Raw genomic sequence first — 19228 nt, forward strand, 5'->3', positions numbered from 1 at the left:
GACCTAAACAGACATCTCTCCAAAGAAGATATACAGATTGCCAACAAACACATGAAAGGATGCTCAACATCACTAATCATTAGAGAAATGCAAATCAAAAGTACAGCGAGGTATCGCCTCACACCGATCAGAATGGCCATCATCAAGAAATCTACAAACAATAAATGCTGGAGAGGGTGTGGAGGTCAGAAAGGAAAAACAAATACCATATTCTAACACATATGTATGGAATCTAAAAACAAAAACAAAAAACAATGGTTCTGAAGAACCTAGGGGCAGGACAGGAATAAAGACGCAGATGTAGAGAATGGACTTGAGGACACGGGGAGGGGGAAGGGTAAGCTGGGACGAAGTGAGAGAGTGGCATGGACATATATATACTACCAAATGTCAAATAGATAGCTAGTGGGAAGCAGCCGCATAGCACAGGGAGATCAGCTCAGTGCTTTATGACCACCTAGAGGGGAGGGATAGGGAGGGTGAGAGGGAGATGCAAGCAAGAGGGAGGGGATATGGGGATATATGCATACGTATAGCTGATTCACTTTGTTATACAGTAGAAGCTAACACAACATTGTAAAGCAATTATACTCCAGTAAAGATGTTTAAAAACAAAAGTACATAGTGGTGATAAGAGCTTTGGAGGAAAGGAAAGCAGGGAAGTGGAACAGGGGGTGCTGGGTAGCTGGGCTGAGGTGGGGTGGGCGGGGATGCAATTTAAAACTGGGACCCCCCCCCCACTGAGAAGGTGCCATTGAGCAAGAACCCTAGGGGGCAGGGGAGTCTTTAGGCAGAAGGCATGGGTTGCGGCGGGGGCAAAGGTGGGTGCGCTTAGCAGGGAGAAGAAGGGCAGAGAAGTAGGAGTGGCTGGAGTACAGTGAAGGGAGGAAGGAGAGAAGTAAGAGAGGAACACTGGGAGGCCAGTCATGTTAGGGATGCAGTGCTCCCTTTGTGTGTGTGTGTGTGTGTGTGTGTGTGTGTGTGTGTGTGTGTGTGTGTGTGTATGAAGTACAGTTGACTTACAGTGTTGTGTTAGTTTCAGGTGTCAAACATAGTGATTCAGGGTTTTTTTGCAGATTATATTCCACTGTAGGTTATTATAAGATGCTGGGTATAATTCCCTGTGCTATACAGTATATCCTTGTTGCTTATCTATTTTATGTAAAGTAGTTTGTATCTATTAATCCCATACTCCTAATTTGTCCCCTCCGCCTTCCTGTCCCCTCAGAATATTTATTGCCCCCACCACTGCCTGGAACACAATTTATAGACAGTAACCTACATATGCATACAGTTTTCAAAAGAAATATATTACCCAACTGGTAATCTGAAATAATAAGAAAGTAGTTTTTAATTACATGTATGTAATTTAACATGTAAAGGCTCAGACACATACTGATACATACCGACACTCCACCTGTGATTGAATGCTGTGGCTGTTAACACTGACTAAGAAAAATGCAGACTAGGATGGTGGCCGGATTTCCAAGTGAACAATTCTCATAATATTCCAAACAAAAGAAGTACATCCCTACTTGATTTATACAGTAGTCACATTTTGAGAAGATTCATTGTGTAAACTTGTGCAAAAAGTGCTTTTGTGCTCCTATATAAAGCAGTGTAGGTTGTACACTCAGATAATTATTAAAAGTTTTTGGGGCTTCCCAGGTGGCGCAGTGGTTGCGCGTCCGCCTGCCAATGCAGGGGAACCGGGTTCGCGCCCCGGTCTGGGAGGATCCCACGTGCCGCGGAGCGGCTGGGCCCGTGGGCCATGGCCGCTGAGCCTGCGCGTCCGGAGCCTGTGCTCCGCAACGGGAGAGGCTACAGCAGAGGAAGGCCCGCATACCACAAAAAAAAAAAAAAAAAAAAAAAAAAAGTTTTTGGCCCACGTGAGTGTCTGGCAGGACATAAGAACAGCCTGCAGATATGGGGCAGTTTTCAGCTCTGCAGGGCTTCCTAGCATTCCTGGCCCCCCACCAGAAGGGCCCAGTCTCTCGGACCACCAAGAAATGCCCTCACAGATTTCCCGAAAACTGCCTGTCGAGCAGTGTCCTCCCCAAGGAGACCACAGGTATAGGGCCTGGTGGCTGGTGTTAAGGATGTTGTTTTTTTCAAAGCCATTGGAGGAATCTGAGCAGAAGAGTGATATACCCTGGTGTTATGGACTGAATGTTTGTGTCCTCCCCACATTCATATGTTGAAGCCTTAACCCCCCTCAATGTGGTGGTATTTGGAGGTGGAGCCTTTGGGAGGTGATTGAGTTTAGATGAGGTCATGAGGGTGGTGCCCCCATAATGAGATCAGTGGCCTTATAAGAAGAAGAAGAGACCAGAGCTCACTCTCCCTCCACCACATGAGGACACAGTGAGAAGACAGCTGTCTGCAAGCCAGGAAGAGGGCCCTCACCATAACTCAGCCATGCCGACACCCTGATCTTGGACTTGTAGCCTCCAGAACTGTGAGAAATAAATGTATGTTGTTGAAACCACCCAGGCCATGGTATTTTGTTATGGCAGCCTGGGCTAAGACACCTGGCCTCTACTTGACAGGATCGGCAGGTGCTGTGTTGAGGCTGAACTGACAGGGCCAGGTGGAGGCTACTGCGCTGGTCCAGGCAAGGGAGGACGTGGGCTTGGCCCTGAGTGGCAGTGGGGAGTCAAACTCAAATGGAAGAAACTTGCTGATGCAAACAGACCCCTTTAAGTCATCAAACTGGGGTTCTGTAGAATATATACCTGTTATTCCACTTCATGGTTTCCTAACTGGTTACTTTTTTCAGGGGCCAACAGACTGGGAGTGGTTTTTTTTTTCCTTCTACAGAGTGGTTTTGGCAGGTGCTTTTGTTCCTCAAGCAAACATGTGTCGCTGTTCTCAGAAATGGAGATTTCTCACACCACGGCAGCAAACTACACCTAGTACAGAAAACGAGTTTTATTTGTTTTCAGAAATTACTTTGAGTCCTGGCATTTTACCTTAGGTGTGATCTTTCTAAGCTGTGATTTTGTAACTGTAGCAGCACCACTGTCTGTCTCTGAAATGTCACCAGTGAACATGGCTGAGTGTGTTTCATTGCTGCACTCCCAGCCCAAATACAGACTGAGAATGTTGCTGTCATGTTTTTGTGTTAGATTCATTTTACAAAGCTTACCTTGGCTTGGTGGAGTTAAAGGACTTTCTTCGGTATTGCCACGGCCGGTTTAGGGCTTCTTACACTCCCCTTGGAATACCAGTTAATGCTAAGTTTAACTCTCAAATCTTCATCAAATTGCAGCTTATTCTGTAGCAACCCCACTCCCATTCCCTTCAGTCTCCTTTCCAGTAATAGTAGGTATGGAAGACTGGGCCTAATCTATTTAGTTAGTTATTTACTTACTTATTTTTTTGGCTGCGTCGCGTGGCATGTGGGATCTTAGTTCCCCGACCAGGGATCGAACCCGCGGCCCCTGCATTGGAAATGCAGAGTCTTAACCACTGGACGGCCAGGGAAGTCCCGGACTGGGTCTAGTTTAGAACCATTCTTTACTAACTATAAAAATATGCTGCTCTCCCAGCCAGACAGGTCTAGACTCCTGAGATGTCCCCCGAATGGTTAATATTGGAGATTTCTTATGAGGGAAGGATTAAAACAAAATTAGTTATTTGAAACTTGAAGAAAATCTTCCCACATGACTTTCTAAACCCATGTGCCTCTTTTCATCATTCCTACCTGCGCTGACAGTCATGGCGCACCCAGGCTAGAAACGAGTGACGCTCTGCTCCTTGGTCACCACGTCCTGTGCCCTGGACTCATGAAGCGTCTCCCAGATCTGATGACTCCTCCCTTGTCCCCCTTGCCGGTGTCTCAGCCCCGCTCTCGACATCCACTTCCTGGATTCACGTAACAGTTTCCTGACCACCATCCCTGCTGCCTGCCTTATGCTCCCATTCACCCAGCACGCGGCCCTTGGACACACCCTCTAGAGAGATTACTTGGACCGTGCTGCACCCCCTGCTGAAATGCGCTTGGTGTTGTCTGTAGCAGTGCTACTCCAAGTGTGGCCTTCCCACCCCTGTTCCTTGTTCACGAGAAGTACAAAAAAGGGAGCGTTAACCTCATCCATGGTGGGTTGGAGTTTTCAACAGCTGGCCCTTCACCACAGTTAGTTTGCAAAGCACTGGACCCCGGGGTGGAGCGTAAGCTCCTTAGCACACGTGTAAGGCCCTTCCCAGTCGGGCTCTCACCCACCTCTCAGGCCTCAGCTGCTTGTTGCCGCCACGATATCCTCTCCAGGTCTCGGAGACATCAGGCCTTTGCTTATGTCCCTTCCCTGCCAGCAGCCTGCAGTGTTGGGCAGGCCCCTGTTTATCCATTAAGACCCCCTTCACATCTTACCTCCTGGACTCCTGCAGGGTGAGAGCCTCCCTCATCAAGCTCCGGGGGCGCTTCGTTGAAGCCTGTCTTATGACGCTTCCTGCTTGCTGTGAATTTTTTTTACATTTGTCTTCCTACTGGACTTCTAATTCCTTGAGGGTGGGGTCTCTGGACAGCGAGGGATGCCCTAGTAAACTTCTGAGACACCCAACACTGACTCAGGTCCCAGGGAACCCGGAGAAACAGGTGAAGCTGGGCTTTGCCTCCGCAGGATGTACTGTCACGGAAGTTTCCAGTTCCAGTTTCTGATCTGGAGTTGCACATGGCTTTTTGTGACTTTCTGCAGTTGGTTTTCTGTCCTGTCCTTCAGGCAGTGCACACGTTGCCCTGAAGAGTCCGAGATTTGCCCTAGGAGGTTGTGAGGGAAACATCAGAAGGGGAGGTTGTAAAAGGGATGACTTTTCATTATTGAGCTAATCTGTTTTCTCTTAAGGAATTTTCTAGGCTTAGGATATGCATCACTACCTTTCTCCCTCATTGCTTAAGCACAAAAAAAGGGGTTTATTTGTTCTCCATTGTTTCGGAGGACTGAAAATTAAGTTTTTGAGAGGGGCTGTGAGAGAGGCCTGTTTCTGCTTTTGAGTCTCTTGAAAAAGTATTTTCTCTCTTTCTCCTTTTCGTGTTTTATATTTTATCATGAAAGATTCTAAACATATACAAACATAGAGATAATTATATAATGAAGCCTCTTGTACCCATTACTCAGCTTCAGTAAGCACCAGCTGGTGCCCCGTCTCGTTTCTCTGTACCCCCATTCACGTCCCTCCCGCACACCTGGGATTTGCTTCAGAATAATACGTCTCACCGTGCGGAGGGGCTTATAGATAGCAGTCATCACACACAGTAGCATAGGTTTCAGCTCCAGCAGGTGTTCTCTGCAGCACTGCTCGGAATGTATCGGAATACAGTTGTGAATGTTGACGCACACGATAAAAGGCCAGTTTTGGCTGTGACTCAGTTACGGCCCCCTGGCTCGTCTTTGGATGAACACTCCCATGGCTCAGGAATGAATCCTGTGAAGATAGTGACATCCTGAGAGGCACTGGGGCATAGTCCCAAGCATTACATTGTCCTATCCTCCTTCACGCTTGGTTATAGTTTTAATTCCTTCACAGCTGGTTATAGCATGCCGTGTGCTTTTCCAGGTCTGAGTTACTTCTGCTGAGGTGAGGATGAGTAAGACCATACAGTTCGACAGCCTTTGGTATGGGTGGTTTTTCAGATTACGTTGGTATTTCTACAGGATCGTCTTTGTCACACGTGACATTTGGTGACTTACAGAGATTACCCTGCAAGAAAACTCATAGCATCCTCCCCCAGTTCTGATGAGATTTGGAATTTCACTGTGGATTTTAGGAGCTTCTGATTAGATGTCCGTTTTATTTTATTTTTTAAATTTTTGTCACATAAATTAACCCATGCATCATAGGCTAGCAACATTTCAAATGGTGGCGCTTCTACTGGTCCTTCAATTCCTTCAGTCTTCTGATGACAGACCTTACTGTGATGGCAGGTGGTATTGTAGGTCCAGGCACCGCCAGCTGCCGTTTTCATGCAGGAACCACAGTGCCAAATGCCCACGGCTCATCTCTTCATCTTGGTTTTGCCACGGAAGGAACAAGTGTACTTGGCGTGCTGGCTGATTTCAATTTTCTTCACCATTTTCCTGAGGGAGGCACCATAAGGGGTCCCATATTTACCCACGATTCCGACCTTTTTGGTGCATTTAGCCATGTCGCCATAACCTAGGTCCAAGCCCAGAGAGCTTGGTGTCTATTTTAAAATGCTGTCCTCAAGAAGGCTGAACTTCGAGGAACATTTGAGACTTGCCACCTTACAACTTGGACCTAACAACTTTAAGGGGAGTTTAAGGCGCAGATAACCAAAGTTCCTTCCCTCTGGAGGGAGGAAATGAGGATTCCCTGATTGGTTCACTTGAGTGCATGAACCTTATTGGGGAGACTTAAGTTTTGAGTTATGGGTGTGTGTGTGTGTGAATGACCTTGTTTCTACCAATAAGTTTTTTTTTTTTTTTTTTTTTTTTTGCGGTACGCGGGCCTCTCACTGCCGCGGCCTCTCCCCCTGCGGAGCACAGGCTCCGGACGCGCAGGCTCAGCGGCCACGGCTCACGGGCCCAGCCGCTCCGCGGCACGCGGGATCCTCCCGGACCGGGGCACGAACCCTCGTCCCCTGCATCGGCAGGCGGACCCCCAACCACTGCGCCACCAGGGAAGCCCTACCAATAAGTTTTATAAGAAAACAGTATTCGATCCTTAAGCATTTTCTCGAGGAAATGGCAGTTTTTGCCTTCAGACTAACCGATCTAGTTTCACCGTCAGCTAGGATTAAAATCTCCATGTCCTCTAACTCATTCCTTTCCCGCACTTCATTTTTCTGATCAGGACAAAGTCCTGTCGATAGTTCCCTTCCCCTCCGGTTTGGTTCCTGCCCACCACCCTCCCCTGCCCACACCGGCTCAGACCTTCTAACTGGGGTTACGGCATTGCCTTCCTCACTTCCCTCCGTGATTCCTTCTTCTCTGTCTCATCCACTGTGTCCCCTGGCGCCTGCCTGTCTCACCTTCCTTCAGAGACTTGTACCACGTTTCTCTCCTTCTCAGAAGCCTCCAGCTGCTCCCTCCTTAGTGTCCACCACACCACCTCCCAAAGTTTCCACCCCTTTCTTCTCCAAGGTCTCACCCCCTACCGTGCAACCACCTTTCTTGTTTTGCTCGCAGAAGGAACGAGGCTCTCAAATATTTGGTGTACGGGGATGCTTACAGGAAGCATAAAAGCAGCTGGCACTTCATTTGTGGTCTTTTGGTCCTTAAATACCTTTCAGGAGGGCCAACCCAAAAAACATTTCTGGTCACTGCTGGAGGTACACTTAGAAGGGTCTGGTTTGCAGAGTTTCTAGCTGTGTCACGACATCTTACTTGTACCTGGAGAGGTCTCCCAGTCAGAGAGGCAGCTGGTTTTAAATGCCAGGTGTGTCGGGGCCAGCTGGGTGGTTGTGCTTTAGAAGAAGGGGTGAGGAGGAGCAGGGCAGTAAAGCCAGTGCCCATCTGGATTCCTCCGGAGAAGCAGTGTGTTCCAGAAATATCGATGCTCATCTAGGGAAGGGAAGAGAATGATCTCGTAGGGCTCCTTGAGCTCCAGTCATATGGGCAGCCTGTTCTGGCAGCTTCTGTAGTCAAAGCGATCTTATTCCTTCCTACGTGAAAGTAAGTCTGCCCAGAGGCTCCTCCAGAGAGGGGCTGTCGGTCCCAAACTTCGGTTTGAGACAATTATTTAAATTGTGGTTGACTTCATCAGAGGCATTTTTCTGTGTTTAGGGAAGCCTGAAATAGTGCTGACAGGGTCCTTCTTGCTCGTCCCCTGGGTTTCTCTTCTCTCTTCCAGCCCTGTGACATTGTAGGATCAGGCTCTCAAGATTTATACTACAACTGAGGGCGGGCAGGAAGAACAGGCCTTTCTTTTCAACCCCCTGAAAAGGTATTCCTTAAATAGCTTCCTTTCTTTTTTTTTTTAGCTTCTCTTCTTAAAATTATTTTTCATTTTAGAAAAACTTCAATACACACAAAAGTAAAGAGAGTAGTAAGAAAGCCGCATGCACGCAGCCACCCAGCTTCAGTGATGATCCACACATGACGTCCCCCTCCCCCCTCCTCCATCATTTTGAAGCAAATGCCATATCATTTTTTCCCATAAATTTAAGTTATTTTTAAATGTGAGTGAACAAACGGAGCTACGCCTGGGCAGTTCTTTTTAGCTTTTGTCATGTAGGTTTCTGTGTGGAAAAGTCCTTTTCGTTAGGATAAACTTATCAGAACGATTATATCCCACATGCAGTATTGGATATCTTAAATTATCGACCTCCTTTCATTCTGCAGACAGCATTACCTGCTAAGTATGAGGGGAGCAAAGACCCGGGCAGCAGTTCCACAGGAGTTCACGCTCCGATTATTCATTGAACCGTCATAAGCCCCAGGCACTTTCCTGTGTGTATTTCACAAGAAACAAAATAGATAGTCCCTGCCCTACAAAGTGCTTAAAATTCAATCCAGCCCCCAGATTTTTGAGAACCAGAGAGGCCACATGCAATTAAGTGCCTGTCACCTGAGAAATGTGGTAAGTGCATCATAAGAACTTACCAAGGGAATTAATTCCCTGGCGGTCCAGTAGTTAGGACTCCACACTTCCACTGCAGGAGGCCCAGGTTTGACCCCTGGTCGGGGAACTAAGATCCCACAAGCTGCCTGGCAGCCAAAAAGAAAAAAGAACAGACCAAGTGCAGTAGGCGTTCAGTTTCTGATTTCCAGAAGAAAGGGGCATTTGAAGGACAAGCAGATGTAGATAGATGGAGTTGGGGCAGGTAATGGTGAGCACAGAGACTGACATGACAGCATGGGCTGAGTTTGGGGAAGAGATGTGATGAAGAAGAATTGGGCCCAGGTTTTACAGAGCCTTGAATGCTTAAGGCCTGTGGTTCCTTTGTGTGCTGAGGGGCCCTGGGAGCCACAGCCAGCTCTCGAGGCACTGCAGCTAGTTTTAAACTTTTAAGAGAAATACAGTAGTACTCCACAAGTGTCAAACACCACGCCTGAGGTAGTTAGTACTTTCAACATTAGATTGCGCTACTTTCCTTTCAAGGATGTGTCTTTGCACAGCTGAGTTTTGGGCTGTCGCTGTGATACAATTCAAATACCACATGAAAATCAACATGGAATGGTAATGAGAGTGGCCGTGTCTAACAGGAGTGTAAGATTTGGAATACGTGCAGCGCCCAACAGGTACACACATCCCACTAGTGAGTAATTATGGTTAAGAATGAAATAAACATTTCTCTTTCAGTTTACGTGTACTATTATTTTTTTCCACATGGCCTCTAAGTTGCGAGGCCCTAAATACTTAAGTCGTTTGGACCTAACCACTTAATAAATGGAACCATTAGGTATTTCTTTTGGCCTCGGGCCTTGTGAAGAAATTACCGAGACACTCAGGGTGCTGTGAACCAAGAAAGTTTGGGAACCTATGACCTGAGCCACAGAGGTGGAACGTATTCAGTCTGCAGAGGGGAGCCGTTGTAGGATTTTACGTGGAGGAAAGATAAGAACAGATTTGCCTTTGTCAGCGCTCAGGCGGTGGGTGGAGTGCATGTCTGAAGGGCAGAGATCCGAGACAGGGAGCTTGGTTAGGAGACTGCCGTAGACCCAGTGGGAAGTGGTGACTGCCACATTTTGGTGAAGGAGAGGAAAAGGAGGACATAGATTTTTGAGAAACGTTTAGTAGGTCGAATCTTATACAACTCAGGATCTAATTGAATGGGAGAGGGTTAGAATTAAGAGAAGTTAGGGGGAGTCAGGAGAATTCTGAGGTTCCAGATTGTGTGACCGGGTGGAAGTGGGGTCAACGAACCGATCTGGGGGATGCAAAAGGAGGAGCAGGTTCAGGATGGATGACGGGTTCTGGGGCTGAGAGACTCCATAAGCAGTTGGAAGTGGGACTGGGTCAGGGGCTCCACTGGAGAATGTTGTCAGATGTCACGTGGAGACCTAACGAGAAGGACTTGTCAGTGTTTATTAGACTCGGCCACTGGAACTTGACACTGGCAGTTTTGACCTTATCCTGAGGGTAGGGGCCAGAGAGCAGTGCCTTGAGAAAGGTATGGAAAGTGAGAGGGTGAAACAGAGGATCCGGAGCATTGGTTTTCCAGTATGGCTCAGCGTCAGAATTACCTCGCATGTGTTAAAAATTCAAATTCCCTGGCTCTACCTACAGAATCAACTTCCTGGGGGAAAGACCTAGGAATCAACATTTTAAAAACTATAGACCAAAAAAAAAAAAAAAAGGTTTTGAAGAACCTAGGGGCAGGGTGAAACAGAGGATCCGGAGCATTGGTTTTCCAGTATGGCTCAGCGTCAGAATTACCTCGCATGTGTTAAAAATTCAAATTCCCTGGCTCTACCTACAGAATCAACTTCCTGGGGGAAAGACCTAGGAATCAACATTTTAAAAACTATAGACCAAAAAAAAAAAAAAAAGGTTCTGAAGAACCTAGGGGCAGGACAGAAATAAAGATGCAGACGTAGAGAATGGACTTGAGGACACGGGGACTGGGAAGGGTAAGCTGGGACGGACGAAGAGAGTGTCATGGACACATATACACTACCAAATGTAAAATAGATAGCTAGTGGGAAGCAGCCGCATAGCACAGGGAGATCAGCTCGATGCTCTGTGACCACCTAGAGGGGTGGGTTAGGGAGGGTGGGAGGGAGACGCAAGAGGGAGGAGATATGGGGATATATGTATATGTATAGCTGATTCACTTTGTTATACAGCAGAAACAAATACACCATTGTAAAGCAATCATACTCCAATAAAGATGTTTAAAAAAAATCTTTCTGGAATTTTGATAGGAATTGCATTATACTTGTATATCAGTTTGGGAAGAATTGGTATCTTTTCTATGTTGAATCGTCTGTACTATGAACATGGTATGTCTCTGCATTTTAGATCTTTTATTTCTCTCATCAGCATTTTGAAGTTTTCAACATATAAGTCTTGTCCCTCTTTTGTTTGATTTACATCTAAGTATTTTTTTTAAGAACTGTATATGATACTGTGTTTTAAATTTTGATGTCAACATGTTTATCAATTGATTTTTGTGTGTTAAAAAATTTTTTTAAAAGGTAAAAAACTCTAGGCAACTTACACATTGCTGGTGGGAATGCAAAATCGTACAGCCCCTTTGGAGGACTGTGTGGCAGTTCCTTGTCAAGTCACATGTAAACAGTATGGCTCAGTCATTCTACTCCCAGGTATTTTCCCAAGAGAGATGAAAATAGAGGTCCAAGGACATGTGCACAAATGTTCCTAGCAGCTTTATTCACGTTTTTCCAGCCCAAAATTGGAAATAACCCAAACATCCATCAACAGATAAATAAACAATTGGTGGTATGCCCATACAGTGGAGTACTATATTCAGCAACAAAAAAGAACAAACTGAAACACTCAACATTATGGGTGAATTTCAGAAACATGATGCAGAGAGAAAGAAGCCAGACACAAAAGAGAGCCTCCTGTATGAATTCCATTTGTGAAATTTTAGAACAAACATAGCAGATCTGTCAGTGGTGTCTGGGGTGGGGGTTAGGGTATTAAATCTAAGGGGATGTGAGAAGATGTTTCAGGGTGGTGGAATTATTCTGTATCTTGATCGTGAGGGTAGCTACGTGGATGTGCATGTTTTTCAAGACTCATCGAGGGAATTCCCTGGTGGTCCAGTAGTTAGGGCCCTGTGCCCTCACTGCCGAGGGCCCAGGTTCGATTCCTGGTCGGGGAACTAAAATCCCACAAGCCGTGCAGCATGGCCAAAAAAAAAGACTCATCAAACTGTACACTTAAAGTGGATGCATTTAGGAGAGAACGGGGAGCATGTACAAAGGAGGCAAGGGGACCCCAGGGGTTTGGTGTGTTTGTAGGCAGAGGGGAAGGAGTTAGCCAGAAGGATTTGAAGATCCTTGGAGACAGGATACCATCTGGGGGCTTTAGATGTGTGAGTGTGAAATATCTGTGCACATGACGGTGAAAACGTCCTTTTATAGAGATGGGAAGGGAAGGGGGGTGGGGTTGGGCAAACCTGGAGGGTGAGGGGTAGGAAGTTCTGAGAACTCGCTCTGCCCCCCTCACTTCCCCTGTGCCACAGAGGGGAGTCATGTGCAGAGAGGAAGGAGCCTTGAGGCAAGGAGTGAAGGTCTGAAACACCAGCTGTGAGGAACGGGGAACAGAGACCAACCAGGAAGTAGATAAACATATCTCCTATGACATGGGGCCCAGCTGGCCATACATATATTTTGGTATCTCCACAAGCGATTATAGTGTTTTCCTCGGCAGTGCTCAGAAGCCTGGGCAGAGGAAAGGGGATTGCTGGGTGCATTCTGGGTTGAGGGTTGATAGAGCATAGCTGCTGGATTGTAGACGTGATCAGCGACGGATATCCAGGCAGGGCAGGAGTGCAAGTGAGAAGGAAACTAACATTTATCGATTGCCGCATTCAGTAAACACGCTGAGCGGCTCCTGTGCGCCAGGCACTGTTTTAGATGTTGGGGGTGTAGCAGGCAGCGAAAGATAAATCCCAGCCCCCTAGAATCTTACAGTGGCCAGAGTCAGACATTAAAAAAATAAGCAAAATACACAGTACTTTGGAGGTGGTAAGTGTCATGGAGAAAAATTAAGCAGGGAAGAGGGTTAGGGAATCCTGGGGGGTAGGAGATGGTCGTGGAAGACCTCTCTGAGATGGTGACATTTGATCAAAGACCTCGGCACAGGGAACAGTAAATGCAAAGGCCCCGAGGCAGGGGCAGGCTTGGCAGTATTCGAGGAATACCCTGTATTCCAGCATGGCATTCCGGCATTCCAGCGTTCCTCCTCACCAGAACAGAGTGGGGAGGAGATAATCGGAGAGTGCCAGGGTGGGTGTGGGAGGGTGGGACTGCGTGGGGTTTGCAGGCCACTGTGTGAACATTGGCCTCTACTGAGCGAGATGCGACCCATCAAAGGATTGTGAGTGGCAGGGAAGCATCATCTGATTTACATCTTTAGAAGGATCACTCTTCTCTCTCAAGGCACTGACTTACAGTCTTGACAAATATTTAACCTTCTTTAATCCACATGGAGATGCTGCCTGAGTTTGGTGTTATCATCTCTATTTCTTTTTTTCTCTTCACTGATGAGGAAGTTGAGGCTCAGAGAGATTTGGCAGAGTAGGATTTAAGGGTAGGTCTTTCTGATCCCAAAGGGCACACAGACTAGGAGAAAAGGGAGCGCTTGAAAGACAAGGGGTTCCAATGATGTTGAAGGGGTGCTGTGAGTAGGAAACAGAATGCTGGAATAGACCACGGAGTTTGGCTTCTGATGGTAGGCGCTGGCGGAGAAATGAGCGTCGACTGAACGGTTTGAGGCTTGCCCGCCTTCTAGGAGAATGGCGTTAACAAAATCGGGTAGTCAGACCAGGCTGGAGAGAAAGATGGAGGGTGTGATTTGGGCAAGTGGCGGTCGAGGTGCTGGCAGGAGATGGTGGAAATGTCCAGTCGGTCCAGAAAGAAGAGCTCGAGAGATGGGGGGGACCTAGAATTTCCCCACTGTGGTTATGGTTGGAGCTACAGAGGTGGATGTGCTCTCGGAGAGAACTGAGGGGAGAACCTGGAAAAGTTCCTCCCTGTTGGAGTAGGGAGTGGGGAGGAGAGGGGAGAGGAGTCGGTGGGAGAGAAGAGAGGGAGAGGTGAGTGAAAAATCAGTGCAGTGCAAGGGCCACAGAGGCCAGGAGGTGGAGAGACTCAAGGAGGGGAGGGATGCAGCCCGTGGGCTGGGGCAGCAGGCACGTGGGATAGCCCGCGGGGTGAAGGGTCGAGCTGTTGTTGCTGATGGACTGAGAGCTCAAGAAGGGAGCGGAGTGGAGAGTGTGGTTGGGGTCCAGCGCAGAGGGAGAAGGTGGGAGGTTTGAGAGGATGAAGGCGAGAAAGGTATTCTTGGAAAGACGAAAACTCACTTCTTTTGTAGATGCAAGATGTTTACATTTATTTTGAGTCATTTCTGCCTCAGATTGAAAAGGAGGATCCCATCAGCACAAAACAGGAGCCATGAGTGTCACCTGACCTCACCCAGGTTTCTCCAAGAGTAAAGGTTGTGCCGTTTCAGGTCTGAGCTGGATGGACCCTGGAGGGGAACCGAGTACAGTGGCTGCTCCCAGGGGAGCAGTGGGCAGATCTGTTTCTGTCTTAATCTTGGAGACCAAACACTGATTTCAGCTTTTTTTTTTTTCCCTCTTCTGGTATCTTTACCTTTACCTTGAATAACACCCATTTTTATACTTGTAACGTAACCCTTTTTTTTTTTTCCTTCTGAAAGTAAAGCAGCTTTGTGAGATGGCTTTTATCCTTATCGGTCCCCTATAGATAGAGAGGCTTATTTTGTACCAGTGTTTGTTTATAGCCTTAGGGTTAGACCTCTGTTTCTTTTCACATGGGTGATTTTTTTTTTTTTTTTTTAAGAGCAAGAATCTTGCCTGATAACCAGTTCTCATTATTAAATCCAAAACAACTCCTTTTTCGTGTTAGGCTTTCAGTGCACGTTTTCAGATGGTGCCTTGTGCTGGCTTTTCAAATATTTTTATCTTTTAACCTTTTCTGTTATGGAAAATTTCAAGCATATGTAGAGAGAACAGTAAAATGACAGGCCAGTGTTGTCAATTCTATCTTTAAACATTTGTCAACAGGCTGCCATTTTTTGTCTTATCTGCCCCCTTCTCATATGATTTTTTTTTTTTCCTGTAGTATTTTAAAGCAAAGCTCAGGTTCAAATGATTCTTTAAGGGAAAATAATGTGTGGAATAGGTCACGGTTACACATTTCCTTGCCTGTATCGGAGCTGTGTTAACAGTCGTGCTGTGACATGGCCTGCGGCTCTGCAGATGTTTATTCCAGGGGCCCTATATTATGAGTGGATGTGAAGGTACCCCTGCTGGAGTTCATGTCCCCTTAAGCCTAGGAGAAAGCATGGCTCTTCAACACCCATGTAGCTGTCTACCCATCCTTCTCTGGCTTCTGCTGGTGGCCTGTGTCTTAACTGGAACCTTTCTGGTGCAGGGCACACTTTGGGACCTGAGGCCTCCGTGTCAGGTGAGCAGTGAATAAGCTCTAGAAAACCAGGAAAGTCTGCGCCAGAGGACGAGACCCTGAGAGTGAGCAAACACTGTCCAGCAGAGATAAGCTCAGGAACAAGAATCGAAATCCCGTTGGTCTCCACGTCTTGTTTCTGGTGAATGGCTGGGATTTGCTAGTGTCCTCCTCATCTGTGTTGATCTGCGATACCTTTAAGTGGCTGAAGTGAACAAAACCGACGCCCTCTTGACTGTGTTTTCTTTGGACTGTGCCTTCTTGCTGTCCCTGGCGTGCACGGCTTCTGGGCTGCGTTGGAGGAACTGGGTTATAATTGCTCCCTGACTGTTTCAGTAGGGTGAGTGCTGTGTGCCCTCGTTTCCTGTCTCTTGCATCAGTCTGTTTGTGAGAGTGTACCGAGAGGTGATTAATGGGAACGATAAACATGTGCTTTCTGACTGAAAGTTCCTCCTGTTTCCTGAAATGCTTTTGGTTTTAATGAATTGTTTGTTTGCTGCGCACAGACCACACGTGGTGTGTGCGCTTCTGTTGTTGTGAACACCCACATGCCTTTGTGTCGGAGCCGGGTTTGTAAAGCCAAGTCAACAGATGATAAGGCTTGAAAGAGTTTCCTTCATCTGAGAATCCAAGCTGACCCAGGGAGTTAGACAGCTGTCTGTCACCATAAGCAGAGCCTGTGTCCAAAATCAGATCGCAGTATTTGCCATCCTCGTCCCCAGCTTTGGACCTGTAGGCAGCGTGGCCTATAGCCTGTGGGGTCTTGATGGCTGGAAACGCCTCCTCGCTGTGCGGTCTTGTACCTGGGGATTCAGCTCTGTTCCAGCAGTGTCGGTGGCCTCTCTCTCCCACCTCCATCCACCCCGTGGAATCGGGAGCAACCTCGTGACTTGTACCCAGGAGAGTCTAGGGAGGGAGAAATTCTGCCACTTAGACTATTGCAAATATTAAAACTGACTTGGAGAAAAAACTTTTTTTCTGATTTCGAAAGTAATGCCTACTTTTGTAGAAATTTGGGGCAATATAGAAAAGGTGGGGGAGTCATTTCTCTTTCCAACAAAGATAACTTACAGTTCCCGCTCTTTTTTCTGGCCTTTCCATCTAGTTTTTTTTTTTTAATGCATACTGAAGGTTTTTCTCCTCAGCTGCGTTAATACTCTAGGTACAATGTTGTCTTTTCTCCTGACCATAACAGTATAAAGATTTATACAGTTTTTTAAACTTTATAAGCCCTTTCAGAAGCCTTAATTTTCTACCAAGTGGACAGTCCATAATTTAACCAAATCACTGAATAGTTAGGTCATTTGTGATGCTGCTGTGAGGATCTTTGTACTGAAAGCATTTTCCACATTTTGTGTTGTTTTTAAGCTGGATTTTCTAGAAATGGAGTTAATGGATCGAAGGGAATCAAGAAGAATGAACACCCAAGGCTCTAAAATTGTCATATTGCTGCCCCAAAGGCGTGTATTTACCATTTACCATCCAGTCAAATTCCCATCAACAGCCAAATTGCTTCTTAGGTCACAGTTTTGCTTTTCCCAATGGGAGTATCTAGCAGCAGGACAGGCATCTGACCAAGGGATGATTTAGGTTTTGGAAGTCCTTGACGTGTCGGATAGTGACGTTGTGACCCACTGTCCACTGAGGGTTGTCACCAGCGTTTCCTTCTATGCCCGTCCCCCAAGTTAGAGGCACGTTTCCTGACAGCAGCTCCCTTCTGCTCTCAGGCCTCTCTCCAATCTCGGCGACAGTTGTAAGAGCTTACATTTGTGTTTCTGTGTGTGAGTTTTCTGAAGTGCCTTCACATATGTTCTCTCATGGAGATAAATTTATCGGTCCATCTTGTGAGCTAGTCCTGGGAACTCTAGGAATCTTGATATTTTAGAGTCTGTCTGACGATGCCTTTGTTGTTGTTCTTTTGTACAGATCCGGTCCTGCAGGTTCCAACACATGTGGAAGAGTAAGTTTTCTGATTTGCTGCAGCACTTCCCTTTAATTCATTTTCTATTTTATTCAATCAGGGTTGACGAAGCTAGTTGCTGGGAGTACACATATGCATAAATTTAAGGTAGAATGAGAGTGACTGAGACATAGGAAGTCTTACAGGTGCTTTGAAAGAAAGAAGCCTGTGTTGGGGAGAGGGTGGTCAGCTCCCTGGGAGGCGGGGTGGGAAGGCAATGGTATTAAAAAGGCTTCTTTGAGATGTCACTTAAGTCGAGTTTGGAACTTAAGCTTCCCAAGTCCTCAGGAGGGCCGAGGGGGGTCTTTAGATCTCTCCCTCTTCACTGTGCTTAACCGTGGAGAGGAGACAGGAACGTGACCTGCTGCTAGAGTGTGTGTTTTGGAGTAAAAGTTGGGTGGCACCTCCAAGAGCCTCAAATGATGCTATAAACTCATTAGAGGAAAGATTCAGCAAGGGGTTTCTGAGTGACGCATCGTAGTTCAGTCGTTAGCAGGTTAACTTTACAAAAGAGCACCTCGAACCTGCTTCCTGGGAAGCTACTGATGAGACCTTGACCCATCCCCTTGGCAGGTTCTTTCTCATGTCAAGCTTTCAGAGTCTGCTTTTACTGCCTCCTAAAAGTGAATGTTTGTGGAACACCAAAGGCAGATTTGTTCTCCCTGTTTACGTACCATGCCATGCTATTAAACATTAATTGTTGAAGTTCTATATGCAACTGACTGGGAAACTGAAAAGCAGACTTGCTGGGTCCTTTTCACTTATTTTACCTTCATCCAGGATGCTTTGACGAATGATGATTTAGTCTTCTGTGGTTTTGTACTGGTTTTCCTTTGTAGGTTGCTTTTTTTTCATTCAAGTATAGTATAGAGCACCAGAAGGATATTTTATTATCTGCGGGTAAAATGAAAGAGCAGTGGATGGAATTGTTTCACACACACACACACACACACACACACACACACACACACACACACACCACTCCCCCCCACCCCACCAATCATGGCTTTGCATGGCTTTGGTATTTTACTCTGTGCCCTGGGCTATAATCTATCACTAATACTTATTGCTTAACCTCTAGGCCTGCATTCCTCCCAGATCCCAACGATGGCAGCCTGTATACGCTTGGGGGCAAGAATAATGAAGGCCTGACGGTGAGTGTATTTAGCTCCTTTGTACTCCGGAGGCTCTAGACCACTGATCTTCAATTTAGCTGTGCGTTGAGATCACCTGAGAGCTTAAAAAAAAAATTTCTGGGGATTCTGAATCAGGTGGTCTGGATTGGGGCCTGGGCATCAGCATCTTTTCACAGCTTCCTCAGTGAGCTTTTAAACGTACAGCTCAGAGTTCAGAAACGTCGATCTGGACCAGCAGGTTCTCATGGCTCAGCCAGCACACAGGAGGCGCTCGGCAGACACCGCCAGGCTCCAGGCTGGAAACCTTGCAACGACTTTCTGATCCTCAGAAACATCTGAGGGAAAACCCAGTCGTTACTGCCTCTCCGTGGCATTTTTCCTTTGCTAAGGCTTAGTTTAAACATCGGGATGATGGGGAAATCCACATTATTGGTTATTTAAAGTTCTGTTTACTAAAGCTCAAGGGAAATCTTTGCTTTCTTGGGGAGAAAGGTGACAGCGGCGTAGAAGCAGGTATCTGTGGAACGGTTTCAAGAACACAGAATGTTCCAAAAATAAAGTATTCTGAAACAAACGTTAACCAAAAGAACTGGTCAGATGTCAGCTGTAGACTCAGAAGAATCGGTTTTATGATGAAATGCACGTGAAACATGTGGATTGCTCTGAGTTTCTTTTCCTGGCACCTACCATAACTTCCTTTTAATACCAAAAGACCCAATTTTCTTCTGTTTTTCAGTAGAGAATTATTTGCTAGAGAAAACACCAAAACTTCTTTTCCTGCCTCAAACTCCTGTGTCGCCCATGAGTGATGCCTCCTCCTTCCCCTCCAGGCTTCAGCTGGGCACCGAGGCTGCTTCTGCTTCTCCTCCGAATAGTCTCGTGGCTCACTCCCAGTCTCAGAAGCATTTTCTATTCAGTCAAGCCGGCTCTGGGACAGTTCTTCCCGCCCACCCCCCTTAGAATTTCAAAGACTGTATAGCTCTCCATATTTGTGTGTCTTTTCAGAGAAGGTTTGTGTCATCCCCGGGGGCGCTCTGGACAAGAGA

The 19228-nt window shown here is 46.6% G+C and overlaps 1 protein-coding gene and 1 pseudogene across 3 annotated transcripts in view; one reads left to right on the forward strand and one right to left on the reverse strand.

Annotated features, from left to right (window-relative positions):
- The window catches only part of LOC114487773 (serine/threonine-protein kinase/endoribonuclease IRE1-like), a 51237-nt gene extending 32501 nt beyond the window's left edge, over positions 1–18736 (forward strand). For 2 of the 3 annotated variants that reach the window (XR_008619392.1, XR_008619393.1), the window contains exons 5-6: positions 17013–17046; positions 18128–18736. Coding sequence is in view for 1 of the 3 variants with exons in the window: in XM_028499830.2 (XP_028355631.1) it covers positions 17013–17046; positions 18128–18239 (146 nt within the window). In the remaining 2 variants the exon portion in view is untranslated. The remainder of the gene's footprint in view (positions 1–17012; positions 17047–18127) is intronic. The other variant, XM_028499830.2, reaches the window with a different exon arrangement.
- LOC112066566 (60S ribosomal protein L37a-like) lies at positions 5869–6145 on the reverse strand (annotated as a pseudogene).
- Positions 18737–19228: the final 492 nt, after the last annotated feature.

This window comes from Physeter macrocephalus, chromosome 14 (genome assembly GCF_002837175.3).
Source record: "Physeter macrocephalus isolate SW-GA chromosome 14, ASM283717v5, whole genome shotgun sequence".
NCBI classification, from domain to species: domain Eukaryota; kingdom Metazoa; phylum Chordata; class Mammalia; order Artiodactyla; family Physeteridae; genus Physeter; species Physeter macrocephalus.